Here is a 27,902-nt window from a genome sequence, read left to right as displayed (position 1 = left end):
GTGGTAGTGCCCAACTCTGCTCAAGTGACTCTCACATATGATCGGCTGACTGATCAACATTTATTTTGACGGAAGTTCATGGTCCATTTCTCGGTCCGAGTACAGCCGGCCGTAGCACACCCGTTTCGGCTCGCCCTTTCGCACTACTACTATCACTCGCATCAGTGACATCACAAGACCGTGAAAGACGCAAACAGAAACAAGCCTCCGAAATGCACATTTCTGTCTAGGCAACAGGAATGTTTCGTACAAAACTCACTGAACTACGACTCTCAGCGCATACCTCCAATTTGCCAAAGGAGCCATTTTCACTTCATAGGAAAAGGAAAGAATAAAGAATGAGTACTGATGGCAGCACAGACAAAAGCAAGGGTGAAGACTGTACACAACTCGCAGCAGGGCGTTGATTGGGATTGTAGCTAACTAACTGGAACGAGATCCAGAAAGAGTGCCGAGAATGACACCGAAAAGTGCAGAGAGAGTAGACTGTACGTGAGTTGCGGCGCAACGTTGTGTTTGCATCTGATTGTGCAAGGAAGGGGTAGTGTTCTGGATCTGTTAGTAACTGACCCAGTCGTTGATGGATGAGTACTTACAGAGACACAGGTAGTGACCTCGCAATGAAGTAGCACGATAGTGTACTAGTCTCTCATGAACTTGTAGTGTCCATTGGCTTGAGTCTTGGTGTAGTAGACGTTCTCGAACTTGTGGACTGCTTTGACGCGGGTCTTGGTATGGATCTGAACATCAGGGTTGATCATGTCGCCAGAACTGCCCTTCTTGGCGGCGAGGACATCAGTAGACTGAGTCTCGCAGTAGGGAATTCATCTGAGTCCAATCAGGTGAGACTCGAGGGATGAACATTGTCTAGCTCATACTTGTCAGATTTGATAAGAAGCCGTGGGAATCATCAAAGAAACATACCCAGGTAAGGGAAGTCGTAGTGACCCTCTTGAGTCTCATCGAGGAACTGCTTCATGTCCTCAAAGTCGACGCGGTTGGGGATGTTGCGCAACATGATGGTGGTGCGAACACCAATGCCCGCTCTGGTCTTCTGCGAGGCGTTAGTACAAACTTGACCAGAGCGCAAGAAGTTACGCGCTTGTTGGACGGGTCTTGCAGACCCCGCAGCATAGCTGGTGATGAACTCAGGATCGAAGTCCATTGAGCCATATGCTTTAGATAGCTGATAATCGCTTTTCGAGATGATGAAAAAGATTCGAGAGATCCCCAAGTCTGAGAGTGTGTCGGTAAGATGGTAAAGAGGAGGTTCTGTTGAAGCCAACCTTGGGTGGTGCATTGTGGTGTCTTGGTAAAGTGATGGAAAGCTTGGGTGGAGATACGCAACAACAAAGTGACTTGATCATCCAGTCTTTGATGCGACACGCCCAAAACAGTGGAACTTCACGTAGATATATTGGTAAGATTCACTTGTGTTCTTCCCATGTACAAATATGTATCTCACGGACAGCTATGAGATGCACAGTCTATTCGGTAGACCAAGTTTGGGATAAGCTCATTTTCACTTTTACCACTGCTACAAACGTAGCGTGACAAGACTGATCTCGATATGGAGAAGCACTCGAGGGTTAATCCTCAGGGGTGGCACTGAGAAGCTGCCCCCAAAGGAAGACGCTCAAGCACGATCTGCTCAGCGAGTCTGTTTTGTCCAGATAGGTGTGCAGTGTCACGACTCCAGTTTTACGACGCTCAAACGAGCTGATTCACTTCTTTCATTTCCACCAGCATCAATTGAGCCTTTCAGGTAACAGTGTCTTTGTCTCGGCCTTTGTTTATGAAGTGGTAGACGCACATAAACATTGCAGGGTGTAAGCCGAAATCTTCGACAACTCTCAGATGAATTCTTCTTGATTTAACCGAAGTTATTAGTATCAAGAATACTGTAGCACCACGAGTGGTGCATGAGTGTATTGGTGGCGGTAGTCAGCGTGAGCGCCGCGAAAATTCAGGAAGCCACATCTGCACCTGCCGAAAAAAGTCGTAGAGTTTTTACAACCACATAAGACTGACTCCCTTCGTCAAAGATATGTGGAAGACATGCCAAAAGACGGCAAAAGATGATTCCGCTGAGGCTCGAACTCAGGACCGCCTGTGTGTTAGACAGAAGTGATAACCAACTACACCACAGAACCAATTGATGCCGGCAAATCAATCACTATAGTATATGATCAGCGAATGCTACCGATACACTATCACGTCAGACGTTGCGCCTGGTCATCTCACATCCCAAACATTCACATCCTCGACGCTGAATACTTCCACCTCCCCTCAACTCCCACATCGCACCACAATCCAAGCTCTCTCAAAGCACAATTCTTCTGTGCTGCCGTCGGCGCCATGAAGTCCAAGAAGCTCAAGGAGCTCGGCAGCAAGCACACAGGTGCTCGTGTCTTCAAGATCACAGTTGTGTACCCACCTTCCGCACACTGACCTGCCTATTCAGCAGTCAACCACCCTGATACCTGTGTATTCTCCGACGCTCGGCCTTCCAGCAACGACAGCTGCTCCGGTAAGGCTCCCACGTAAGGGGGTCGGACTCGGTCCTCAGAGTCGTGAGTTCCTCGAGTCCAGACTATGTGCCGAGTGTCATAATGATCTGGCAGTCGTTTTTCGACCTCAATATCTAGGAGAGAACGAGTCAGTGGCACAGGTGATTCTGGCTATGGGGCGCAATATGAAGATTGGAGACGCAATCATGGTTTACTCTTTAGATCGATGGAAAGTATTATAACGCCTGAGAGGCTTGATGATATGCTCTAGCTCAGCTCAATGCAGCAGAACCACAAGGCATTCGTGTTTAGATGACTCTTTGCTTTCTTGCGGTGTATTGTTGCGGAAAATGCTCACAGCAGCGACCAAATGTGTCTGCGGCGAGTTTTGAAAGGCAGACATCCTATCCCTTGTTCTGCTGTATCAACCACGAACATGTATCGACTCGAGTCCCGATGTGTCGTCCGCTCTCTTCCTCTGAGTGAATACTGCACATGATACTTCTTCCATCGTAGTGTGCTAAGTGTAAACCCCTTCCAATACATAGCATGAAGGGAGATAAAAGATGTTGTAGAGAAGAAGTGGCTCGATCTGGTCTCTTTCCAGTCGGCGCTGTATTCGCAGGGAAACTGATGGTGCTGAGTGGAGGCCCAGGGTCAAAATACGTTCCAGAGCTCGTTTCTTGACGTCCGATCGATCAGGCGAAATTTTCGAGCGAAGAACATTGTAATTGACCATCGCTTCGATCACACCTCTTTTGCTACTTCCCTTCGCGCACGTCGCAACCAGCACACGCGAACATCCTGCTCGCGCACCGTTATTCGCAATGCCGCCCAAGAAGAAGAATAAGGCCGCACCCAAAGCCACGGCAAAGACTATCAAGGGCAACAAGACCAAGACCAACAAGGTGAGTTTGACCACTGCTGGAGACACTTCTCAGGCATGACACTAACACTAAACAGCACTCTACTCCTATGTCTGCACACGACAAGACCTTCCCCTTCCTGGAACTTCCTCTCGAAGTCCGTCGCATGATCTATCGCCATGCTCTCGCCTCGCCTGAACTCGGGATTGGCCAGCGTCGTGCCCTGCGTTACGATTCAACCCTCCTTCGCTACAACAGATTCGCCCTGGTGGACTTCACAGTCAACCACTTCTCTCTCTTCGCCACTTCCAAACAGATCAGAAGCGAGATCCAGGAGTCTGGCGCCATGTCCGAGCTCTCCTTCAAGATCACATCCACCATTGCCCTTGAAGGTTTCCTGGGCTACCGCAGTGGCTACCCTGGAGAAGCAAGAGACAAGATCGACGACCGGATCTTGTTCATGCTGCAGAAGGCAAAGAGCATCAAGATTTGTATCGAGAACCGCCGCAATGACTGGGATGCACCCATGCGCACGGTTGGCTGGCTCGGAGCTACCCTGGAAGATCCTACCACCGTCAAGCTCATCGACAGCGCCGGCAAGGAGGAAATTCCTAATGGAGTGTTCCAAGATGCAGTCACTCGTTGGCAGGCCTTCGCGCAGACACTCTTAACTAGAGCCTCATGAACGCACCGCAGGAAGTAGAGATTGAGGCAGTCGGCAAGGGAGAAGGCTAGCCTGAGAGACGTTTATGGGGCAAGACGTAACGGTTCAAAGAGGCTCAACTACCATGTCACTTCGCTCGTACTTGTGATATTCACGCCATAGACCTTGATGAACCCATCCAACAAAGGAAAGCTACTATACAAGTGTTCCACCCCCACGTACTGCGGTTGATCAGACAAGTCCCCAGTGCAAGAATATGAGAATGGAAGACTCTTTGCACCCTCAAGCCCCAGTATTCCTCTTCCAATGCCTCCCTCTTAACTAGAAGTATCATGTAGAAAGACAGCTTTGAACGAGTCGACTTCCTCGCCGAGCGGATTGCCCGAGTGTCTACCAGAGGTGGCAAAGTAGTGGTCATCACCGAGAAGCGTTAGGCTGGAAAATTGGATGAGGCTGTCATGAAGTCGTTGGCCTGTCTCAACTATTTATGCAGCCTGATAGCCGGGCTGGCCTTATTGTCAGAACACCCAGGCAAAAAGCTTCTGGATGTCTGAGCCAGCGAGCGACCTCTCAGAGACTCCGAGGTGCTTCGTACTTCTCGAAAGGGCGTTCAGCCAGTTGTGTGATAACGGGGGTTCAGGTCCTTGAGCACGTCAAAGTGGTCGTTGCGAGTCTCAAGAGTGGACTGTAAGGCACAAAGAGTTCTGCCCGGCATAACTGAGACTGGGGGCTGGTGAGCTATGGAAGGAGTTGATGGTTACACGCTCCTTACATTGACCTCTCGTGGTGCCGGTAGGATCAACCGAGTCCCCGTTGCAATTGCCTTGGTCCGAATCGCCGTCTGCCCTGTTGCACCTAGGCGTCAGCCGAGTTGTGGTCAAAACACAGAGGTGTGGAACCTACAATATCGAGCGCAGGTCTTTCTTCTTCTCCCTCTCCGCAATAGAGGAAGGTCTTGATCTTGTGCCGGATGTTGTACATTTGCGCGTCTTCGTCGTGCTGGAAGTTTGGGCACCGCTATTTGCACATTGTGTAGTATGAATCGGTCGTGAGTTTACCTACCTGAACAGCGAGGTCAGCGGACTGGGAAAGGTCAGTAGCCACAGGAGTAGTCACAATGTCAGCTGTGCTTGCAGTGTCAGAAGTAGTTCTTCGGTCAACAGGAGAAGGCTTGTTGACAATGCTCGTCCTGAAGGCGGATGTGGCCGAAAAGGAGGAGGGTGATGATTTCTCGAGACACTCAAGTCCTTTGGTACTTTTGCTGTCAGAGAGTAGATTTTTTGCTCACGACTTTTCTTTGTCCCACTTCTCGAGACAATACACGTTCAATGTGATTCTTTGTGAGACAGTCGCAGTGTTCGCTGTGTTAGGCATCGAGTTAAAGTAGGACCACTGCTCGTTTCTCTGACCAGAATCGACGACCTTGAACTCTAGGTTCGCTCGTCGAACGATGATCTCAGACCCAGATTCATAGATGAGATCAAGAGCCTGCCGTACTCAGTCCTGGGTGTCGAGCGTTTTTACTCACAACGAAAGACACGATGAGTGTGAAAGGAGAATGATGAGGTCCCCGAGACACTCGAGGCGATAAGTGATGTTGTTACCAGCAACCAGACTCTCTTTCTACCACCGTTTCTTCCCTTGTTACTCGAAGACAAAAGGTATGAGCCGTTGCTGCGATTCTGAATGGCACCTGTCATCTGTTCATCGCACCCAGCGGTGTCGTCGTGCTGCTCCTCTTGTAGTCGAGTATTGTGGAATGCTTCGAGTAGGCTATCCACCTATCACTCACTCCGAAGAGTATATTGCTCTTGGTCTTGGTCGATAGCATGGAGTTCGTGGATGGTTCTCCTCCAAAGGGCAGTGTGGTAAGAAAAGAGAATTGTCAGCTGGCGAGTAGGCTGAAGCTCTTGCTGCTTCTGTTGTAAGGAGATAGATTCGTCTCCTGCGTTTCTTTGTTGACTCCTCTCCAAACATGCGAATCAGGCATGCGTGTGATTCAATCGATACGCAAAGCGAATCAAGTTCGTATCATCGAGTGAAATTGTCATGCCGCTTGTCGTGTGTTTCTGGTGCGTCGAGCGGACCAATCACCACCTATCAACCAGACCCAGTAGTTCAATGGCAGTATGATCGAGAGGATTGAGAGCATGTTGGACTAGTCCCTCGCCAGTGGCAAAAAGCTTTGTCGACAGTGGTGCTCATTGAGAAGGTGGTCGTTGAGAAGAAGGGCGAGAAGACTGGGAAGGTATACAATGCTCTTGGTGCTGCTGTCCTCACAGATCAGACTCTTCCTCTATTACTCTCTGTGCTCGTCTCTCGGAAACAGAAAAGGCAACTGACGAACGTGTACTTAACGAAGACCACCGGGCTATTCATTGTGTCGAGCAGTGTCGTAGTTCTGCTCGTCGTGTATCCTTGGCGTTGCGTGGTGCGTCGAGCGGACTCTTCACCTACCACTTTCTCCCACGCCCGCGACCACTTTTCAACTCTTTCAAGAACGCTGGACCATCTTCACACCTTGTCAGAATCATCTCTGCCGCAACAATGGCACCCAAGAAGAAGAAGAAGAATGCCCCTCGCAAGCATGCAGGTCGTGCCCGCGTTGACCAGAAGGCCACAAAAGTGAACAATTTCGTGCCCTTGTAGACAACTTGACGGTGTTGCTGACTTACCTGATCAGAACCCAACTCAAAACGATCCCGATGACGATGAGCCCTCAACTTCAAGCGTCAACGAGACCGGTAAGGGCAAATCATGCGCGAATGCCTTTCTGACTCCGTTGACATTCCGATCAGACGCTGTCGTTCCCGTCACGCCCGAGAAGAAGAACTTGCTGTTCACACTTCCTCTCGAGCTACGCATCAAGATCTGGGGCCTCGTTCTCAGCACTGGTGATTTCCACGAAGAGACCCAGTCGCACATGTACAAGATCGGCGAGCGCAGACAGCAGCGCCGCCACAACATCCACTCTCGCATCCACAACTACACACTGGACAACATCAAGTACAACCACTTTGCCCTCTTGCAGACTTGCTGGACCATCTTCGAAGACATTACGTCCTGCGTCAACATCACGGCCTCGTTTTCCTTCGCCAACGCCGAGGTCCTGGCTACCTTCGCTGCCGGCCCTCTCGCAACCCCCTACTGCTTCACTCGTTCTCGGGACAAGAACTTCGAGGACTTTGCTATCAGTACCCTTGACGAGGCTTGGTATCTTGACGCTGGCAACCTGCGCATGCTGGCATTCGCCAAGGTCCTCAAGGTTGTGGAGCCGGGTAGATTCAAGAGCGTCGAGGACATCTTGGGACGTGCGATCATCTCAAGAATCGAGGAGCGTTATAATTACTTCAGATGAGTGTGTTGAGGTCATCGCCGTCTTGCTAGAAAGGCAGCAAAGGAGAAATCACAGGAGATAGGGTACTGCTGCAGTAGCAGGGAATCAAATTCGTAGCGGAATCAACGCCCGACTTACTCGTTCCAACTATCATTGCCTTCTGTTTTGCACTAATTCGTTTCCGTATGCTAGATCTCGAAACACCCCTACTCCTCCTATATTCCTTCAACGGGGGTATAGAGTGAAACATTGACTATGGAAATGCACGATCACTTTCATGGTAGAGGCGTATCAAAAGAGATTCGAGTTGATGTCGCTTTTCGTTGGGACTCATTCATCTCTTGAAGTTACCATGTATTTCCATGGCTGTACGTGTTGCCAGCTTTACAAACGGGGAGGTACTTGTATGTATGGCGTGTAAACACAAAGACTCGAGCAAGAGCGACGTCCTACTTAAGAGAACGGAAGCGGAGTGATTGAAATTGATTCTCATGTATCTTACAGAGGCCGAGAGACCTATCCGGTAGGAAGCAATGGATTGTGCAGGCTATGATATCCAAAGATATCGAGTGTTACGCAAGAGCTAAAGTGATTGCTGTAAACTCTACATGGAGGACTTTTGACGCTAAGCCTCGAGGATCGGACCGATAGCAAAACTCACTCGGTACATCTTGTCTTTATTTATGAGCGACATCAACATTGTGTGAGAGGATGGTGAACTGATGAGATTGGAGGGGATTTATATAGGCTCGATGAGGCTCTTTACATGCAGGTTATATTTCATGACTTCAGAATTTTTGATAACAATTGGTTCTGTGGTGTAGTTGGTTATCACTTCTGTCTAACACACAGGCGGTCCTGAGTTCGAGCCTCAGCGGAATCATTGTTTTGTCTGTTTTGCGCGATGTGTTTCGGTTAGCGTTCGATCGCTGGTTGTGCTGGAATCATCGTTTTCGCCATTTCCCAGGTCTCTTTCTGTCCTAAGCAAAATATGGATGTTGAGACATTGAAACCAGAAAAAGTTTTTCCTAGAATTTTGGAAACAACAGCTCGGGCAGAATCAGTGTTCTTTTGCTGTATTTTTCCAGCTTACTTTTTGCTCTCCAAAATATATTCAGTGTCGAAGGATCATTGGCAGAGATCTTTTCTGGACGTTTTTCGAGACTACCGACGCTTGCAGCACTCTTGACGAGAGGTGAGACCTTGCTCGAGGTCCGCTTGCCAGAATTGCACCAGCATAGGCTGTGTATCCTGCCGCCTCAACAAACAATGAGATCAAGAGACAAGTATAGCAATACAACAAGAGGATAGATACAGAAACACGGTATTCATTCACTCACGCGGACACGAAAAAGAACGATAGGATTTGGAGAAGGGGAAGAAGAAAAATGTTAGAAAAGCAAGGAAAAAAATGAATTAGTCTATGGAGTCAAGCCTCGTGTACCTGCACGAATGTTGGATGGCGAAAAGCAAAGAACATCAAGGCAACTCCACCCAACCGAGAGGCCCAGCAATCTGACGAGCTTTGGCGCGCTGGACCAAAGTCTCAGATGCTTGATAATGAACTTCACAAATGTGTTTGTAGTTGTCATTCGCGGTAGTGAAAGTGCAGCTGCAGTAAGGGTGCGGGCAAGGATAAGTCTTTGACACTTGAGCCTGATCCAGTTTCTTGTGGAATATAGATGCCGCTGTGGGTTCGGCCTCATTTTCTTTGCTGTCATTTGTGAAGACGGAAGCAGCGACAGTACGAGATTTTGGCGAAGGTGAAGTCGTAGGAATTCGTGATCCACCTCTCTTGACCCAAGCCATTGCTTCGCTGATTTTGGCAGCGTTGCGTGCAAGTATGATGTCGTCCCTTGGATTCTCGTGAACAGGTCGATAAACCCCGTTGCGAGTAGCCTCACGATTGAAAGCAATCCCAAAAGCGCCGCTGCTGATCTTGAATTCGTACTCGATCCACTTGATAGCACTCCTCATACGGTAACGGAGGGTCTGCTTGACAAATCCGAGTGCACACAACTTCTCGTAGAGCTGAGAGTTGTCGTAGTGTAGTGCAACTTTCAGAAGATTATTGTTGTGGAGACGGTCTGGGTGATTTTCGAAGATTTCCTTGGCTGAAAGGTGGGAGGGGAGAGGGATGTTGGTCATTCGAAACGCGCCTTTGCGGCTACCGCCCGACTTGCGTGTTTTGCAAGGTTGAGCAACTAGTGGAGACTTAGCGACGGGGTGCTGGATCGGGGATAACGGAGATGATGGGTAGCCAATCATCTCAGCGTCACTGGAAGAGTCGAAGTCATATGAGTCGTTGTTGCAAGACATGATTCTGGTGTTTGTTAGGTTGATTTGTCAGTTGTGTTGGTCAGAGTGGTGTTTCTGGTGATATGCATCTCGAGCGGTGACTGAGTCGACTAAATACTTCCAGTTCTAGCGAACAATCGACAAAGAAACACCAAACGCATAGCAAGCTCACAAAGTAGTAACACAATGCTGAAAGAACAGCAGCGGAGGACAAACAATGCACAAAGAGCTTTGGGGCATTGTTGCCTTTGTGAGACTTGAGCAGTGACCATACAGACGAGGAATCATAGATACTCGACTGCATGAGTAGACTTGGTGGACGCCCAGACAGCGAAGAGTCTCGTCTGTATGGGGAGCCCGAAAGCGAGATATATGCCGTCGACGCAGTATGTCGTGAAGACGCCGCGGTAGCAACCTTCGACCGGGTCGCCGGTCTCGAGGTCCTCAGAAGCCGAGACAGATTGGGATACCAGCTGCCCGGACATGGCTCAGGCTAACACTGTGGATAGGAACTCTCGGGTGTTGTCCAGAAGTCCAGACCTACTCGATTGCTATGTCCTTAGTTCAGCGGTAGAGTGATGGACCATGATTGAGATAAGACCTTCCCGAGTCACCGTTGCCAAATCCAGGAAAGGTGCAATTGACCAAGCAAGCAAATATCGCAACCGAAAGACAGGTCAGCTGGTAGTTGAAATCCGTGACCAGAAGCCCATTCAATCAATCGATACTTGTGAACGACGAATAGTGGTCACGATGACTTGGTACTGTTGACCGTCAAACCGAAATTGGGTCCTTCGAGGAAGCCGTAGAGCAAAAGAGGTCCATGGCTTGCAATCTGGACGATGCCGTGGACGACATTTAGAAGCTAGTAGGAAGTGGTGTGTTGGTCCAGTAGTAGAAATTTGATCGTAGAGAGGAAGCGAAGCGAGAAACGTCGTCTCCAGCTCTGCCCTACCAATAAGCAGGAACACCTGGAGCAAAGAGGTGCGGATGCTGCTGCTGAGTCTGCTGCAAATTTTGCTGATTTTGCTGCAGAGCTTGTTGATGGATTTCCCGAGGTTGTTGGAGCATCTGCTGTTGTTGCAAAAGCTGCTGGTGATGCTGATCCCCTTGCACCGATCTCGTCTGGTTCTGCAACTGCACCTGCAACTGCGCCTCTACCTCATCGCCCTCATCTCCATCATCACCAACATCCACCATCACCTCCTCCTCTTGGCCCCCATCGACCTCTTGCACCCCGACGTCCAAATCCTGTCCCTCACCCCCACCACCAACCCTAAACTTCTGCAACTCATTAGCGACATCCTTATCACTGAACAATCCCTCTGGGAACAACGCTCTCAACCTCATCAACGCCTCCTTCCTCTTCATCCCTCGCTCCGCACACTCTCTGATCGCCACCTGCACACCCTCCACCTCTCTCGCTCGCCTACGATGATTCGGCAACGTCCTCACATCAACAGGCGGATGGTTGTGAATCGCCGGATCGGTGTCTCCCCAGCGAATCTCCCACGCACCATCCGGGTTTTCCTTTTCCACCGCCCAAGCCCAGACGCGAGAGCTGCAGCCTTGCTTCAGGCTGCTCTTGTCGCGTTTGCGCTGTTCGTCGGTGAGGTGGCGCGTGTTTTTTGGTTTGCCGCCGAGCACGCAGGCGATGTGCCATTTGTAGTATGCGGCATTGGGCAGGATTGTTTTGCGACCGGCTTTCTGGGAGGTGGGTTTCACGCCTGCTTTTTTTACCACGTCGAAGCCGTTGTGGAGGGTGTGGTTGTGGCAGAGGGAGAGTAGATGGGTGAGTGAGGAACCGCGGAGGCCTGAGGGGATGGGTTTGATGTAGTAGGTCTCGGCGTCTTTGATGGTTGTTGAGGGGCGAGTGTGGGAAGGGGTGGTGGTTGTTGTGGGGGTTTGGTGGGACGGTGTTGATGTTGTTGTAGTGGCAGGGAGGGCTGAGGGCGGTGGAGTGGGTGTGCGGGCAGAGGGTTGATGGAGTTTGGCGATGAGTTCGTCGTCAAAGTCCATGTCTGCGACGCTTTTTCTGCAAGCTTGCGACGTGAAGGAGTCGTTGATGAGTTGGGCATAACTTCGCAGGTTGACTGGTATAGATGACTGTGGGGAAGAACCTCGATGCATTCGAGTCAGCATTTCTGTCACTCGGGAAACATCTTTTGGCCAACTTTGACCCGACTCTCTTCCCCCCTCGACGACACCATCTTCTCGTACTCGACCAAAGACAATCGGAGTGCTGCCTCCGACTAGGATGCCATGTAGAGATATGGGCTTTATCAAATGCTGTACTGCCTACCTCGAAATCATCCTTCCAAGACCTCACGAGTACAAAAGAGCAAAAGCCACAGTCAACAGGATTGAATGCACAAAAATGCTTTGATATTGGTAAAAATGACTAGAAGTCTGCATGCTATCGATGATTTCAACGCTCGCCAGTAACGCCACTGCTAAACCATGATGCCAATGCTCGTGAACAATGCAATCCAAAGCGATTCATGCGAGCAAGATCGAACCTTCCTCCTTCCCTTCCAACTCGTACAAAAGAGAAATCCCTCGGCTGCTCAAATGACTTTGGCCTTGCCTTTCCCTTTGCTGCTTTTCTTCGTCTTGTTCGGCTGCTCTCCATCTGTGTTGGCCGGTTCGGTAGCATTCATCAGATCTGTCAGCCAGTCCGTTGGTGCCTCTGTTGGTGCCACTGTTTCTTGCACTGGAGCTGGTTGCTCTGGCTCTAGAACATGTTCCGCCTCTGCGTTTGCTGTGGTATCCACTGGCGTCGCTTCTTGTGTGACTTCAGCCTCTGCTTCAGCCTCTGCTTCAGCCTCTGCTTCAGCTTGCTTCTTTGCCAACTTTTTGGCTGCAAGCTCTTGGGCCTTCTTCTTTGCTTTTGGGATATACGGTTGACCTTTTGGCTTGGGATTGAACCTCTGCTTCTTCTTCTTTGGCGGAGGTTTGACAGGAGCAGCTTGTTCAGGACTAGATTGAATGGCTTCTTGTTGTGGCTCAACGACGTTCCATCCCGCAACCATGTCCATTTCGTTGCTGATTCTCTTTTGCCGATCTTGATCAGATTCCTCGCTGCGGTCTGGTTTAATGAGTTCTTTGACGTCTTCTTCGGCCAGGATTTTGGAGGTTTCTTCGTCGCCAGTGATATGGGCGACGTAGCCCAGCCATTGGGTCAACCATTCGTCGTTGACTTCGCCTGATGCAAGTAATTTGGGATTGGTGCCGGCAGGGAAGACCGGAGGGTTGGGTTCGGGTGGAGTGGCCTTTGCCTCTTCGATCAAAGTCGAAATTGGAGTAGGGTCAGGAGCCGTTTCGGAGATTTCTTCAAGCACATGCACAGGATTCAATGTCGACCCAACGACTGTGTTTGAGGGACCATCAGATGCTGGAGCAGGCAGGCTGTGACGTTGACGCTTTGCAGGTCTCGAATCTGCGTCTTCTTGTCGTGCTGGGGGGAGGGTTGTTTGCCGCCTCGATCGTTTGTCAATCAGAGCAGGCTTTGCATCAATCTGCAGACGCTTCAACTCTCGATCCCTCTTGAGGGCCACTTTCTCTTCCTCTTCCTTCTTTCTGGGATCTTGCTCGTCATTGTGATGGCGATCTTCTTCTGCCGTCATGTAAGGCTGCTCTTGATCTGTATCATGAGGCTTGTCTGGCTCTTTGTCCTTTTGCGGGACTTGTACCACTTTAATGACGCTCTCTGTTTCCTCCAATTGACTTGATGTGTTCTGATCCAACTCTTCATAGGTCTCTGCCTTAAGCTCAGGAGCACTGGAAGCTGTTGGTAGTGCGACAGGTGTAATGACAGACGGTTCCGGGACGCTCGCAGCGGTTTGCAGAGCAGGAGGATCGAGTTGATCGTTGTCAATCTTGCGACGCTTGTTGGTCTGGGATGGTTGTGGCATAGCAGTAAAGTACTGTGTAATCTTGCGCTTTCCAGCAGCCTTTGCAGCAAGGACGGGCGACTTGATGGTAAGAATGAGAGACTTTTTTGCAGGCTGCGGGTTGCTGGTCTGAGATTGTTTGCCAGCGGGAGGAGACGGCACTCGCTCAGTGACAGTAACGAGATGGGGAGAAGCTGGCGAGTCCGAAGGCGATGGCGTGAGCAAGACTCCTCCATCAGGAAGCAAATGTGTTGGCGCTTGTGTAGAGTCTGCTGCGGGAGGTAACAGTTCCTGTCGCACTCGGCTGCGGCGTGTGTTTCTGGTGTTTGCTGACGAAGAAGCGACTCCTCCAAGACTGGGATTGGCGTCGATGGTCAGACGTCGCAGCTCTTTGCTCATCTTGATGCCACTGCCGGGCGCAGAGTGGGGGATTGCAACTTGGCCATGTCGTTCTGCTGACGGCGTGGTCGGAGGAGTCGCGCTTGCCTGCGCTCGTCGTGTTGATACCATTGAAATGTATGCGATGGGATGTCCAGCGGAGATTTAGAGGCAGAGGCTTCCAAGGGATATATACACGCTGTCGCCTGAGTCGCACCTTCCTTCGTGTCGTCGTCTGGTCTTGTTGTTGTTGTCTGTGTGTGTTGCAACCTCTAGACATGGAAGCTGCAACTGCCACAATCAAAGCCAATTGTCCATGCACGGGCCCAGATTGACGTAGCCACCAACCCACCCTGCATCCCACCACGCTCCATCACCAGCCCTACCCGTTGACTCTGCACTTCGTCTCCTCTTCTTTCTCGTGTTTCCATCATCTCCGGGCCGGATACTCCTTCATGACACTGAGACATTGCTCTCGATGACTCCTCGAGGCTGCATACCCAAGTCACACAACTCTTGAACAGACAAGACATCACCTTCGAGAGACACCTCGATCAACCTCAATCATCGTTGGCATTATCAATGTAGCTTATGCTTTTAAGGCCAATACATGAGTGGATCTTGGTGGTAGTGGGTCAGTCTACCTAGATGCGGCTCTTGGATTGACCCGCAATCGTTCTCTCAATCTTTCCGTTGTCATCGCCCCCCATCAGTGTTGACTTACTCTTCCTCATCCTCGTCCTCGTTCTTGTTCCCGTCTTCGCGCATAGAAACAGCTGCGACGTGGGCAAAGAGCATCTCGCCCCACTCAGCAAGGGCCCGGGCAGTGTCAGTAGCCAAAGCAGTAGGCAAGGTCAAAGGCAGGAACTTACGCGGCCGCGGCTGAAGACCTCCTCTCCAACTTCCTCCTGATCACTCTCCTCTTCTTCGGTTTCATCAGCGTCTTCTTCTTCCTTTTCGTCCTCCACCTTGACGTTTGTCTCGCCTTCTTCCTCAGCTTCGATCGCTCCCTCGAGGCTTTCCTCGGTACCGGCATCAGCTCTGGCCTCGCCCTCATCAACTCCGTAGTGCTCTTGAGTCATGGCAGCGACCCAGCCATCTTACTCACAGATGAATGCGTCGTCGTAGTTGCCATCCTCCGTATAATCCATGTCGCTGTCGGAATCTTCGAGCGCAGGCGCGTGTTCGCCAGTGAACCCCGTTGCGCAAGAGCGGATCGCGGCGATCCACGATGCCTCGTATCCATCGTCGTACAAGTCATCGATGTTGCTGGTCTGTCACGGTGTCAGTAAAGTTTTGTGAGTAGAGCGGGGAAAAATGGGTAACTTACGAGATCCGCGGAGTGGTCGACGAAGTTCTGTTCCTCGTCTTCCTCATCCTCCTCCTCCTCCTTCATCTCGACGGCATCGCTCTCTTCTTCAGCTTCATGCTCGTCATTGTGGCCAACTTCCTCAAGAGAGGAAACGTGATGGAATTCAATGTCCCAGTGTTCTTCAAAGAACTCATCCTCGTGCATGCTGGTCTGTAGTGGTGTTAGTAGAGTCCTCGACGTGGGTGACATGCTGTAGGAAGCTCTGAACAGGGAAGAAGGGTAGATACTTACACCTCGGGCCATAGGACGGTTGGTTTCTTCTTCTTCGTCATTCTCCTCTTTCGCCTTGGTCTCTTCGTCTGACTCAGCTTCCATCTGTCCCTCCCCTTCTTCTTCGGAGGTATTGCTTGCCTCGTCTTCGGCATCGTAGCCTTCGTGATTTGCTCCAGAAGCGGCGGCAGTCCGATCACCTCCCTCGGACACAGATGCGTTGGCAAGTCCATGGTGATTTTCATCGACAATCATGCTGTCGTCTTGATCTTCGTCAACAGCAGCAAGAAATTTAGCAGCTGATTCAATGATACGGGGATCCATGTCGATCTGGCGAGAGGGAGCGCCAAGGCTATGACCTGCCTCGGTGTTGTTGTTGTCAGGAGATGCAATGGCCGAGGAGCGATCGAAGACTCTGGTTGTGCGAGTGTGCTGAGCTTGATCGTCAGAGGTATGTTGAGTAGGTGCGCTGTTAGGGGCATGGGTACTCACGTCTTCGTGAGCGATGTTGGTGTTGAAGACACCAGTCATGATGGCGTGAGAGCGTTTTCTGGTGTTTATGGTTTCTGCCTTGCTGCGTTCGTCTGCCATGGTGGTGGATGACTTGACAAATATGCTTGATGATGATGTTTGATGATGAGGTAGACGATAGCTGCCGATGTGTTCGCGTGGTTGCGTGAGGAAGGTTGTGGAAAGTTGAAAGGAATTTGGGGAGGTAAAGCCAAACAAGCGTGCTCAAATACCCAATACGAACGGAGTTTTCAATAGGGCTTCGTCAATAGAAAATAGAGGTTTAGCTATTGATTTGTAAGACATTGTCGATGTCTTCACTGCTTGTGACAGGATCGTGTTTCACGAACATTGAGGTGTTTGTGGGATATCATATTGCAGAGAACATATAGATCCCGATGCTATCACACGGTTTAAGTACTCAGATGAACACCACGATCGAACATGAATATCTTGTGTATTGTATCGAAACGTCCTCATGTTATAATGAAGAATGACAGCAAAGGCTCGTTGTGCCTTGATGCCAGATCATTCCCTCTATCCCTCGCGAACTCACGACTGCGACTTGCCCTCCCCTCAAGCATCCTGCTCCTCGTCCTCACTCTCCTCATCAGCATCAGTCTGCTCTGAGATCATGTCACGGCGCTCACGATCAGAAACTGCAGCGGCGTGCGCGAAGAGCATGGTGCCCCATTCTACGGCAGCCTGACGATCTTCGCGCTCGATCCGGCGGCGGACAGAGCGGAGCTCGCGGCGTGCCATTGCACGAAGCTCAGGAGTCCACTCGCCGGGCTGACGTGCACGGCCAGGGACGACTGTGGCGTTGGCGGTCTGTATCTGTGTCAGTAAGGTTTGTAGAAGAAATGGTGTTGTTGCAGGAAGTGGTGGATAGGGGACAAGATAGGTACTCACGTGCTGGGCGACGGGGTAGTTGATGCTGTCTTCTTCATCGGCAGCCTCCTGTCCGTCTTCATTTCCTTCTCCGACTTCATTGCCCTTCTCACCGTCGTCCTCGGCATCAGCAACCTCGTCACCGCCAGCACCAGTGACATCAATGCTCTCTCCTTTCTCAGGAATAGGTTCGCCGACAACTCCACGATCGACTTCATCGACGTTCATGTCATCGTCGTGATCCTCAGTGATGGCAGCAAGGTCGTCGTCGGCAGGCTGGGTGGTGGCGGGAAGGACGTCGGGCTGATCAGGGATGAGAAGGTCGCGCTCAGCGACAGTGTGGTCGGAGTGGGTGGAGGTAAGGGCGGCCTGAGGGCGAGCGACCTGAGCCTGGTCGTCAGCAAAGTCGCGAGTATCAGTAGGATAGTGCTTACGTCTTCTTGAACGACGTCAGTCTCTTTGGCTCCGATCATGGCAGCATGGGTGCGCTTCTTGCTGGGACCTCCTTCGTTCTGGTGGTCGGCCATGGTAGTTGATGATGATGGATGCTGAATGTTGGTGGTAGAGTTGATGATTGATGGTATGTTGCTCAACTCGCGTGATGGATGTGCGCAAAAGGAAGATGGATGGAAAGCGAACGCGCTTGTTTGAATCTCTACCTTCACAGACGGAATTTTCAAAATGGGCACGACGACATAGATGGTCCGAAAAGGCTTAGCTCTCGGTGTGAGAGGCGATTGTATTTTCACTACTTGCCGACATGAATATCGATGTCGCACGCCGAGATGCTGAACTGGCATTTCAGAGTCACGAGACTATCAGAAATCATGTCTCACGATGCGTGAGTACCTCTGTAACATGATCCTGCCACAAAGAAGCAGAGATAGATGTAATGGTTGATGCTATTGATATATCATACGCAGATCCACAACCTTCAAAGAGCTCGAGAAGCGCAAACAGACAAGTATCCACCACACGCACATACTTGCAGCGTTCAGCAAGTGATCGCAGGAGGAAGAGATAGCTGATTCTCTGATTAGTCTGACGCTAGTCTCGCCGAGGACCTCTCTTCCTCGTTGAGACCAAGCTGATGACACGACCGAGAAGTGCGGAAGGTGGGATTTGTGACCAAGAGGCCGGTACAATCTTCTTCTTGCTTCATCCAAGTCAATGACTCTCTTTGGATATCAAGTAGACCTAGACTATCGACTCAGCTGATACAACTGTATCCGACGTTGTCACTGTAGTTGAGAAGAGTGAAAGTTGGTTATTTGGCGACAGGCTTTTTCGACCCAGAGTATATTCAGCTTCCAAGACACAGATTAGACAAAGCTGGCGAGTAGCTTCAGTCTCCCAAAAGCTTCAAGACTGGAAATCGTGGTGTTCGGACCAATGTCTGGTGCGACCGAGCTTCCTTGCACATTGCACTCGATACTGTATGGCTCGAGACCAGACTTGATGGCATGCTCATACTTTCTAGCAGTCTCAGGATCTTCGTACAGCGCAAATTCTCGACTGCTGTGCCCTTATGAGAACATGCCACCGGACTTCAGAAAGCAGAGTCGAATAGTCTTCACAGTCGTGGTCGGCAAGCCGAAGTAGTGTACTCTGATCTCTCAGGCGAGAATCACATGGCCGGCAGCCGGGTCGGATGAGCGCTCGAAGATCATAGTCTGGTCAAGAGCGATGTAGAAAAAGTGACGGAGCTGGAGAAGAGTTAGCCATAATTCACGCCTCAATTCGACGAAAAACGAACGATGTTTGATGAGAGGCGTGTCCGCACCCAGTTCCTTGAGGGGCAGCTTGAGTCTCTTGGTCCAGTTGTCGAATGATATCTTGATGGTGATGAGTGTATCCTCGATCTGGCGCTGCGCACGTCGTGTACCCAGCAGGTGCAGGCTTTGCGCCGCTGGTCAATGAATAAAGAAGGCCGGTGTAGATGGAAGGGAAGGTACCTCAAGGTCTTTCCTCATGGACCCAAGCCGTCTGAGAACGAAGCCGAGGTTATACGGTGCCATGTAGAAAGAGTCGAAAGGTTGTAGATGAAGCGTTTTTCGCAGAAACTCAGCACGCAAAGGTCTCTCTGCGTTCGATGACAGAAGATGGATCGGTGAGCGACTGTCTTCGTAGACTCATGCGGTATGGCTGGGACCATCCAGCGCATTCTTTAGCTTTGTCTTGTTCTGCCGTTTGTATCTCTCTCATCTCGCGACCATCACAAATCAAAATCTTGTGCTGGGTCATCATTGGGTAGGTCATGTGGAATGACGATGTTGAGGAGACTATGTCTCTACACAGTGTCATGACCTCCGACCACGTCTCGTGTGTTTATATGCTCGGTCCCAACGTATCAACATGCATAAAATGTTCGGAATTTGTGTCCCCGTGCAGTTGAACAGAGAGTTTCGAGATGCTCTCCTGTGGACCTTTGAAGAAGTACCTACTTTAGGCTATATAAGACGTTCACCGTCCTTGTTTCTCGTTTACAACTACCACTCAAACACGCCAAGTCATATGGGGTCAGGTCAAACCAGTGGATATACATCATATCCCAAGATCGGACCGTCCCGGAAGTACAGCATATAGTAGCAGAAGTGCTTAGGTACAACTCGCACCATCCTTTGAGAGCTTCAAGAACATTTCGACTGACTTGTGATAGCACGATCCAACATCACTATCAAATCCTGAGCACTTGACCAGCACCCACCCTGAATCTACCATCAACATCTGAAAAGTCTTTGCCGAGTCTTCCCAGCGCCTGAAACCACGTGCGAATCTGGACTTTACACCATCTCTACCAAATCTTCTCCTCACCGAGTCATCCCGTGCCTGTCACCCGAAGTCGCTACCGACAAGCAAAACCTATCTCCCAAGTCGGACTGGTACTTGAAGACACGTGCAAAAGGAACAAATTGCACGAGCCTGACCCATCACGCGCCCCTCTCCGCCCGTCCCATCATGCTCTACATCTTTTCACGTACTCCAACGACAATATTTGAACACGTGCCAAGCGCATGATAGCACAAGCTCGTTCATGGAGCCTCAGGCGACTACAAAGCGCCCCTCAAGGGCCGTTGTTCCTTTCAACCCAAACATCCGCACAGCAAACATGACTTCCCGGTCCGCCAAGGGTACAATAAGACGACCAGGCCAAGTTACCAACATGAAGTACACCTATGACATTTTCCAATGGAACATGTACAGGGGGTGCTACACGGTCGTCTTCTGCGATCTGGATGCCGAAGCCTTTGAACAGCACTCGTCTACGGCACGCAGATGGTTGACACAGTACTATCTAACTATGGATTACGTTAGTCCAGCAAGGAGAAACTGCACACTTTGCTTCGACATCTCCCATGGAGATCCGTTTATGTATCCAAACGCCCTCAAATATGTCTTCTGTGCAATCAACCGCGCCAGACATGGAAAGAAGATGTTCATTGAGCTCCCTCACAATTTCTCCTTGTCGGTCCAAGTCCACCAGGTTCTGATCTTTCTTCAAGTTGAAGAATGCATCGCTCCCATGCATGGCCATATCAGACAGATCATCAGAGAAAGACCTCTCTCGCCTCTGGAGTTCGACATCCTCTGGTCATGTCTCGGCTGCAGCGCCTCAAAGATCCATGAATTTGCTCTAAGCATATACTACGAGCGCCAAAAGTATGGATGGTCACTGGCATTGTCAACTCAATGTCCAGGATCCGGCTACAAGACGGTCGTATACAACGCAGAAGGAAAGCTAGCATCCAAGGGCGAGACCGTGCACGGCGAAGATGCACAAACAGAGACACAGAATACTCCCAAACACATCAGCATATGCCCAGGTCCCATCGGGTCTGACACAGAAGACGAGAAAATTGGACAAGAAGAAGAACTCGACACCACTTCTCAACGACCCACCACGGTCAACGAGGGTCCAGTAACAATCATCGACCACCCCAACACAATCATGCTCAGCCGACGCCACAGCCTTCCCTCGCCACACTCCGAACCCATCTACGACATTGACGCCAGCGCTTTCCGCGAATGCGAAGATGAAGAACCAGAATACTAAGAAGAAACAAAGGTGGGAAATGGAGAGAATACTACTCCAACTAACCACACACGAGCACGATTCAACAACTTTTGGATATGGAACCAGCAGAGCAGCAGATCAAAAATGCTAGATTCCAGCTGCAATACCTTTGGATACGTTACAAGCAGCAAGCAGAGCTGAAAGTTAGACTCTGACTTCGAACTGCAATGCGCATGACTTGTTTCTTTCCCTTTTCCAGATCTCGAATGCTAGGTCCTCAATCAAACTGCCTTCCATGACTGTCTTTCATACGTTCTTTTCGATATATTTTCCTAGAAGTGTCTTGATTTCCAGAGATTGTTTTCCTGCTTACAGAATCTCTATTGGACAGGCTAGCTGTGTTGAGACCGAGAAGATGGTTTCAGTGTATCAGCCTGATCAGTAGTCACTGAATTGGTACCATTCTGTTCCTACCCACCAGCATTTTTGTGGTGGATGAGTGGACTTAACGTTTGTTGGTCATGCCACGATCAGAGTTGCGTTCTGCCTTTGGTTGACCGGATTTCGGGCTCCGTGGATGCTTGATATCTCGCCTGCTAATGCTCTCGGACGGTGTAGTCTTATCGCCAGGCAATCTTTAACGTCGAACAATGCAGGAGCGGTCGTTGAAAGATGCTTTCGAAGCAAGTCGAATCGGAATGTTCATGACGCAATCGGCGCTGCTGATCATAGACAAGGTGCTCCCCGGCCTCCACCTCCGCCGTCTTTCTCTCTGAATTCTATCCTAGGTTCTCATTCACTATCTCACCAGCTTCATCGTCTTGAATCTGTCGACCATATCGGCCTCCTTTATTTGTCCAGAACTCACTGCCTCGGTCCACGCTCCGCCGAAGTCCCCCAGGTTTCGGATCTCTCACACCCGACACGCTCGATCAACGCCGAAGCGTCGCCGTCTCTGCACACAATTAGTGCAAAAAACACGCTGCAGCAGCGACACGAGAACAGAGCCATGAGAGGAGAGACAAACCTGCTCGGGAGTCCATTCCGTTCCCTCGCTTTTCCACCAGAAAAGCCAAAATTGAAATTCGATCAATCCACCACAGCCATACTTGGACCTCCCTATACCGATAGCATCACCCTCAACGAGCAAAAGAAGGGGTCTCGCCGGGAATCGAACCCGGGACCACTCGCAACATAGACTTAGAGTTTTCAAGAATGACTGTCGTCAATCTCCCTAAGCGAGTATCATACCGCTAGACCACGAGACCTGATCAACTAGACATGAGGTTGATGAGATTTCCTTCGCTTGGTGAATCTATCAATCTTCAAAACACGAAACAAGGACTGGGGATACAATTTGAAGATCTCGGTCTTTGGAATTGACGGTCTGTTGTACAATCAGAGTGGTCGCTGACGACTCGACGAGAGCACAACGCCTTGCATCGAAGCATCCCACGTTCTGCCGCTTCAACGTGACTCGGGTTGGTTACGTCGGTGGGCTTATCTATCATTAATACAGACCCTATTACTACGTTAGCCAGGCTTTCACGTGGCATCTATCAGGCCAACAAGAATCGACCGATGTTGATTCCAGAGGTGAGTAGGTGGATCAACTAATCCTGTCCGCCTTTTCAGATGATCAACAGTGAGTTCCTGGTAGGTGCAATTTTTTGGCTGCTGAACCCCTCCGGACTACCGCACAAGTTACGGACTGGCCGCTCATCAATCACACTCCACCCTCCGGAGCAAAGAAGCTACCAGCTTACCCTTCACATACCCTTCCTCTACTTTTCCATGAATGTCTCCCCGTCTCTTTTGTCTCTCTTCCTCATCTCCAGGATTCGGCCCACCTCACCGGCCAAATCTCGGGCATCTTCCCACTTGCTTCCCACCAGATTCTCACTCTTGTACACGCACCCTGTTGGCCCGGCCTCATCAATTGGGGTTGCGGTCTAGTGGTATGACATCTTCTTAGCATCACTTCTTGTAGTGGTTACTGAGTTGGAGAAGGTTCTGGGTTCGATTTCCACTTTTTGGCTCGTGAGGGCTCTGGGTGTTCACAGGGGAGAGTATAGCGGGAGGGTGCAGGTTCGGTGGTTGTGCATGTTTTTTTTTGCATGCTCTGCGTGACTCTGTGGGTAGAAGATCTCGAAGAGGCACTGACGAGCTCGGTGGCAGCTTGAAACTGATTGCGCACGAAGAGAGACGAAGACAACCATCGCCTCAGGCAGGACATGGGAAACAATCGGCCGACAAGCTTGTTAGACGGCGGTGGCACGGTGAGAACACAAGCAGCATGGATCATGACATGAACAAATATGTTTCGACGAAGAAGAGAATCGTATACGAAGTGAACTACTACCTGCATCCCAAACCAACCATCGAACAAACCCCAAAATCTCCCTCTTTCGCCATCCTCACTAGATGCACTGAGAGTACCAGTCATTCTGGACCTTGCAAGTAGATCCCGAAGCACAAGTAGTCGCGCCAGTGAATCCCTTACCGCCACACTGTCCATACTTTGCAACAGCACCACCAGATCCCGAAGCAGCAGAGGTAGCAGGAGCAGCAGCCTGAGAAGAAGTCTTGACAACAGTGGACAAAGTGGTAGCAGGCTTGGTGGTAACAGGGGCAGCAGCGGAGGTAGTCACAGGGACCTTGGACGAAACGGGGGCGGAAGTAGCAGCCTTGGTGGACGAAGAGACGGGAGCAGCACCGCCGGCACCGCAGCTGATGACAGCAGGACCGGGAGCTTTGTAAGAAGTGTAGATGGACGAGTCATAGATGTTGGCGAGAATGCCAGCATCAGTAGCCGAGTAGCCACCAGGAAGCGAGATCTGAGCCGATGTGGCAGGCGAGAAGGAGCCAGAACCAGTAACTTTGATCTGAGCGCAAGACTGGTAGAACTGAGCGCCACCAGCCGAGGAAGCAGAGTGCAGAGCAAGCAACTCAACACGCATGAGGTATTGACCAGGAGCAATGCAGCTGGGCATGGTGAACTTCTGCCAGCCGAAGCCTGCCGAGTCGGTGTTCTTGATCATGTTGTCGACGCCCCAGACACCGGCGGAAGTAACAGCGTCGCTGGCAATCTTGAACCACTTGAGACCAGTGGCGGAAGCGGAAACGGCATCGTCGACCTTGGCGAGGTAGACCTGAGTAGGACCCTTGTGGGAAGAAGCGATAGGGTTGTCCGAATCGCCGGCGCCTTGAGGGCCACCGAGAGCGTGAGCCCAAGCCCCAGCGACGGAAGAACCAGCGGGAATGGTGATGAGCTTGGAGGAAGAGCCAGAGCTGGCACCGCAGAGAAGGTCGGTGGAGCTGACATCCTGGACGGGGTTGTTGCTGGAAGGGGCACGGATGCCGGTCAAGGAGCCTTGGTCAACACCGTCGACCATGATACGCTGCATGATGGCATGGGCGTTGACTGAGGCGGCAAGAGCCAGAGCCGAGACGATAGAGCACTTCATTTTGATTGTTGTATATAGAGAATCGAATATGGTATACCTGCCAGAGGTTCGAGATGAAGTCAAGTGGAGTTGAACGAGAGTCGGTTTGGAAAAAGAGTGGTGGTCGAAAAGAACGTCAAAAGTGGAAGTGATGCTCGAGAGAAAAGCGAGAGATCAAGATCAAACCTTACCTTATATACCGACCAAGGGCTTTATTCCATTCAGAGCCTCGATATCCCACCCTTGCCCTCCCCATTTTGAGACAGTAACGCAGCGCCACAAGCGACTGGCTGATATAGAGCCAAGACGGGTAGAGGACATCGTTCATTGATCAGTACTGTGCCAAGTGTTCCTCAGGGAGAGGGCAAGGGCATGATCAATGCAAGCGATCTGGTTATGTGACAGCGTGGCTCGCGTATGGCCATGCGAGAGCGAAAACAACGTCTCTGCAGGGGTGGAATGAGGAAGGTCGTGTATACCCGAAACAAGGTCGTTGTTGCCAAGGGCTGTCTGGGGCGCTTCGTCCCGCTTGGAGAAGAGTCCAACTCATCGATGCTGAACATCAACCGAAGATACCTGTCGCTTCCACGAAATTGGTATGGAAGCAAGGTCCGAGGATCCGTGGCGTGTTGTATCAAGCATCAAGTGACCGCTGCATGTCTCTTTCTTGAATATATCCAGTCCAATAGACGAGCTTCGCCAAGCATGTTCGCCAATCCAGAAGTTCGAAGCAAAACGCCAACTGTGGGGGAGGCGCTGGGAGTGAAAAGTTTACCTTAATCTCGCTTCAACAAAGAGACTCCTGAAGCACGCTACGCAGCTGCATGCGTTTCAACCTGTGAGATACAACCAGTCAGCCCTGGTAAGCGATATCGTGATCGCGTTGAGGTATGTTCGCAAAACGTTTTCCTCCTCCTGATATGCGGTATATGATCGGAGCGTCGCCTCGATCTCGAAAGGCGATTCTCGTACTCTGAACTTCTCTCAATGAACACTTTAATGGTAGCCGCAGTAGGGCGCAGCGGCTCGATATAGGGCTTTGGATCCTGGACCAGAATGCTGTATAGTACCTCGCCTCGACCGTTCGAGCGACAGCGATCTTGAATCGGCCGTTCGCAATCGAGGCCTCAGAGGCTGGACCGCGGTGCCAGATCGCTCGACTAGAGATTGACTCAGTCATCAGGTGCAGGCAGTCGTTCGTGTAGAGCAATGTCGCGTGACTCGAGCGCCTTGGGCTTGCTACGGCCGCTATGCGTGTAGTCGCTAGTTTCGTCAGTGGCCCATATCAAGGAGAATCGACCTGAAGGCTATATCGTTACAGCGCATGCACTGCGTCCGACGGTTTGTTGTTGGCGATTGGACAGGAAAGGGTTGTACATTCCCCAAGCGAAGAACGACAGCCGACGCTCTTGGGCTTGCCTGAGTGCGACCATGGACGACCGACGACCATCGATCTGGAGGACATCATACATTCCCCCTTCAGATTGAACAGGTCGCGTGGGTTCAGTGTTTCTTGCTTGGACTGAACGACTTGGCTGGCCTCAAAATGACTCGATATTACACTGTCTTCGAGTGCACCAGCAACCTCGTATGCTTAGTCATCTGACAGGGTTTTACTCTCAACCATCAGTTTTGACAATGAATCTCGTATACAGACAGCGGTGTGCCGTATCTGGTGGATTCATTACCAAATGAGAAGTTACGATCACTCAGGGGAGCTACCCTGGAGATTTTGTGGCATTTCATACAGTATGTCAATGTCAATACAAGTTCTAACTACCCCACGACGGGATTGTTCAAACGACGCCTTAAGATCGCCTGCAGAGATATGAGCAGTCTCACTATCAAGGAGGACTTTGACATACTCACCCTCAGCAGGCATATCTGGACACAGCATGTTTGGAAAATCACTCTGAGGTACAAGATTGTCTCATATATGGAGCCAAATGCTTGGAGTACTGCCGCTGCTTGCTGGACCGCGTCCGGAACATCCATGTCTCTAGAGGTTATTTTCCAAGCTTCAGGACCCGCTCTTCATCAAAGGCGAGATGGCCGAGCGGTCTAAGGCGCCAGCTTAAGGTTAATTCCAAATCGCTGGTCCGAAAGGGCGTGGGTTCAAATCCCACTCTCGTCACTATCCTTTTGCTGTATAGCACTATGTCGAAGGGTAGAAAAAAGGAGGTAGAATGGGTGGTGAAATGGATTTTTGAATTTTCGGACATGAGATTTGCGAAAAGCCTGGGGTTTGTGTATGGAGCTTGGCAGCTTGGCAACTTTGTGAAGAGGCTTGTGAGTGCGGGGTGATGGCATAATAGTTGTGTATGCTGTATAAGTGTTGATATATGGCTGGAGGTTGATCGAATCGACTCGCATCACTGTGGGATCCGGAAGCTAAGCAACTTCCAAGGCCACATATCATTCGACATGCATTGTACGAGTGTTGATAAGCTTTGGAGAGTAGTACATCCAGGGCTGAGTGGCTTCGTAATGTCCAAGACTTCCTCTGCCAGAGTCGGCGAATAGGAGATCCATATAATGATGACAACAGCCTTACACCACAGCACCAAGATCTAAAGCCCACGAGACCTCTGAGCGACGCGTCGAGACAGATGTATCATCGACAGATCACAGCCCGAGACATGGGCTGGGCAAGAAAAGTTCCGGGTGGTCGGCGGTCACACAGCCGCGTGGCTCGCACGATTGCCATGCTTCTTACACATAAGATCTGAGAAGAGGGTGTGGAGTACTCATGGAAGACATACAAGATCGACTTGAAGAGCCGCGGGCAGTCGGAGGAAGAGGGAGAGTTGACTCCGACAGGGCTGGCAATGTTGGTAAAGTGTTCGGTAGATGGAGATTGATCACGTCGGGAGAGGCTAAATGTCACAAACACTGCGCAAAGGACATCTCAGACCCACATGACAATGCGAACAGGAGCATTGACAGAAGCTACTTACATACTGTGTTGGAATGATAAGGCAAGATGACAGGCTGTCGGGTGTTGGACAAGTAGATCAGCGAGGCAAGTGAGAGAGAAGACGGATTCAGGACCACCGACACCTCCGACTGTGGATATGTGTGAGACGTCAGTAAAATCCCCGAAGCATCACCTCAGAAACCAACAGAGCAACAAGCATCATGGACAGTTCACAACAAGAAGGTCGAGATTTTGGGTGGTTAACCAAAAGTCGACCAGTGACGTTTGGCACCTCTCGGGCAACCCCACGGACTTGCTAAGCTCAAAGCGGTCAAGCGTTCGGACTTTCTGAGGCAGCTTATCCTTATTTTTGCTGCTGCTGCGAAGCTGTTCGCCCTGCCTCATGCCTTGTCGCAGCGAGAGGCGAGACGTGTCCGAGGGGCGCGCGTGAGCAGCGCAAAACCAACGAGGATCTCGGAGAATACGCGTCACTGCGATTGAGGCGATTTTAGGGTCCAAGGTGTCTGCGACCAAGGCCTGCATGACGCGGCTGTGCAACAAAATCAAGCTATATAGACAGAGAAGAAGGTAGGTC

At 50.7% G+C, this 27,902-nt stretch overlaps 11 protein-coding genes across 11 annotated transcripts; 3 read left to right on the top strand and 8 right to left on the bottom strand.

Moving 5' to 3' along the window:
• Positions 1 to 838: 838 nt before the first annotated feature.
• On the bottom strand, positions 839 to 1,300 carry M436DRAFT_86037 (uncharacterized protein; the record flags this gene model as incomplete). Its single annotated transcript, XM_013567637.1, has 2 exons — positions 839 to 867; positions 925 to 1,300. 2 exons carry the CDS (start codon positions 1,298 to 1,300, stop codon positions 839 to 841), a joined length of 405 nt encoding a protein of 134 aa, XP_013423091.1.
• Positions 1,301 to 3,337: 2,037 nt separating this feature from the next.
• Positions 3,338 to 4,061, top strand: M436DRAFT_86036 (uncharacterized protein; the record flags this gene model as incomplete). Its single annotated transcript, XM_013567636.1, has 2 exons — positions 3,338 to 3,418; positions 3,474 to 4,061. The coding sequence occupies 2 exons, from the start codon at positions 3,338 to 3,340 to the stop codon at positions 4,059 to 4,061; spliced, it is 669 nt and encodes a 222-aa protein (XP_013423090.1).
• A 589-nt stretch (positions 4,062 to 4,650) lies between these two features.
• M436DRAFT_67790 (uncharacterized protein) lies at positions 4,651 to 5,740 on the bottom strand (the record flags this gene model as incomplete). Its single annotated transcript, XM_013567604.1, has 5 exons — positions 4,651 to 4,725; positions 4,944 to 5,057; positions 5,103 to 5,295; positions 5,329 to 5,536; positions 5,569 to 5,740. 5 exons carry the CDS (start codon positions 5,738 to 5,740, stop codon positions 4,651 to 4,653), a joined length of 762 nt encoding a protein of 253 aa, XP_013423058.1.
• An 847-nt stretch (positions 5,741 to 6,587) lies between these two features.
• On the top strand, positions 6,588 to 7,398 carry M436DRAFT_67789 (uncharacterized protein; the record flags this gene model as incomplete). Its single annotated transcript, XM_013567603.1, has 2 exons — positions 6,588 to 6,665; positions 6,724 to 7,398. 2 exons carry the CDS (start codon positions 6,588 to 6,590, stop codon positions 7,396 to 7,398), a joined length of 753 nt encoding a protein of 250 aa, XP_013423057.1.
• Positions 7,399 to 8,856: 1,458 nt separating this feature from the next.
• On the bottom strand, positions 8,857 to 9,696 carry M436DRAFT_86034 (uncharacterized protein; the record flags this gene model as incomplete). Its single annotated transcript, XM_013567635.1, has 1 exon — positions 8,857 to 9,696. The coding sequence occupies one exon, from the start codon at positions 9,694 to 9,696 to the stop codon at positions 8,857 to 8,859; it is 840 nt and encodes a 279-aa protein (XP_013423089.1).
• A 930-nt stretch (positions 9,697 to 10,626) lies between these two features.
• On the bottom strand, positions 10,627 to 11,694 carry M436DRAFT_86033 (uncharacterized protein; the record flags this gene model as incomplete). The annotated part of the gene is made up of 1 exon (XM_013567634.1): positions 10,627 to 11,694. The coding sequence occupies one exon, from the start codon at positions 11,692 to 11,694 to the stop codon at positions 10,627 to 10,629; it is 1,068 nt and encodes a 355-aa protein (XP_013423088.1).
• Positions 11,695 to 12,242: 548 nt separating this feature from the next.
• M436DRAFT_76599 (uncharacterized protein) lies at positions 12,243 to 14,078 on the bottom strand (the record flags this gene model as incomplete). Its single annotated transcript, XM_013567633.1, has 5 exons — positions 12,243 to 13,193; positions 13,233 to 13,369; positions 13,403 to 13,455; positions 13,495 to 13,601; positions 13,644 to 14,078. The coding sequence occupies 5 exons, from the start codon at positions 14,076 to 14,078 to the stop codon at positions 12,243 to 12,245; spliced, it is 1,683 nt and encodes a 560-aa protein (XP_013423087.1).
• Positions 14,079 to 14,666: 588 nt separating this feature from the next.
• M436DRAFT_86031 (uncharacterized protein) lies at positions 14,667 to 16,119 on the bottom strand (the record flags this gene model as incomplete). The annotated part of the gene is made up of 5 exons (XM_013567632.1): positions 14,667 to 14,753; positions 14,819 to 14,987; positions 15,051 to 15,220; positions 15,277 to 15,468; positions 15,550 to 16,119. The coding sequence occupies 5 exons, from the start codon at positions 16,117 to 16,119 to the stop codon at positions 14,667 to 14,669; spliced, it is 1,188 nt and encodes a 395-aa protein (XP_013423086.1).
• Positions 16,120 to 16,614: 495 nt separating this feature from the next.
• M436DRAFT_67785 (uncharacterized protein) lies at positions 16,615 to 19,093 on the bottom strand (the record flags this gene model as incomplete). Its single annotated transcript, XM_013567602.1, has 7 exons — positions 16,615 to 16,869; positions 16,951 to 17,319; positions 17,364 to 17,722; positions 17,766 to 17,831; positions 17,915 to 18,107; positions 18,561 to 18,838; positions 18,940 to 19,093. 7 exons carry the CDS (start codon positions 19,091 to 19,093, stop codon positions 16,615 to 16,617), a joined length of 1,674 nt encoding a protein of 557 aa, XP_013423056.1.
• Positions 19,094 to 19,963: 870 nt separating this feature from the next.
• Positions 19,964 to 20,983, top strand: M436DRAFT_57418 (uncharacterized protein; the record flags this gene model as incomplete). Its single annotated transcript, XM_013567554.1, has 1 exon — positions 19,964 to 20,983. One exon carries the CDS (start codon positions 19,964 to 19,966, stop codon positions 20,981 to 20,983), a length of 1,020 nt encoding a protein of 339 aa, XP_013423008.1.
• Positions 20,984 to 23,364: 2,381 nt separating this feature from the next.
• Positions 23,365 to 24,393, bottom strand: M436DRAFT_25226 (uncharacterized protein; the record flags this gene model as incomplete). The annotated part of the gene is made up of 2 exons (XM_013567541.2): positions 23,365 to 23,529; positions 23,650 to 24,393. Coding segments are annotated over 2 exons (909 nt in total), but the record flags the coding sequence as incomplete, so codon positions are not given.
• Between the last annotated feature and the right edge of the window lie 3,509 nt (positions 24,394 to 27,902).

This window comes from Aureobasidium namibiae, assembly GCF_000721765.1.
Source record: "Aureobasidium namibiae CBS 147.97 unplaced genomic scaffold scaffold_24, whole genome shotgun sequence".
In the NCBI taxonomy this organism is placed as follows: domain Eukaryota; kingdom Fungi; phylum Ascomycota; class Dothideomycetes; order Dothideales; family Saccotheciaceae; genus Aureobasidium; species Aureobasidium namibiae.
This window is presented reverse-complemented; position numbering and strand designations above follow the sequence as displayed.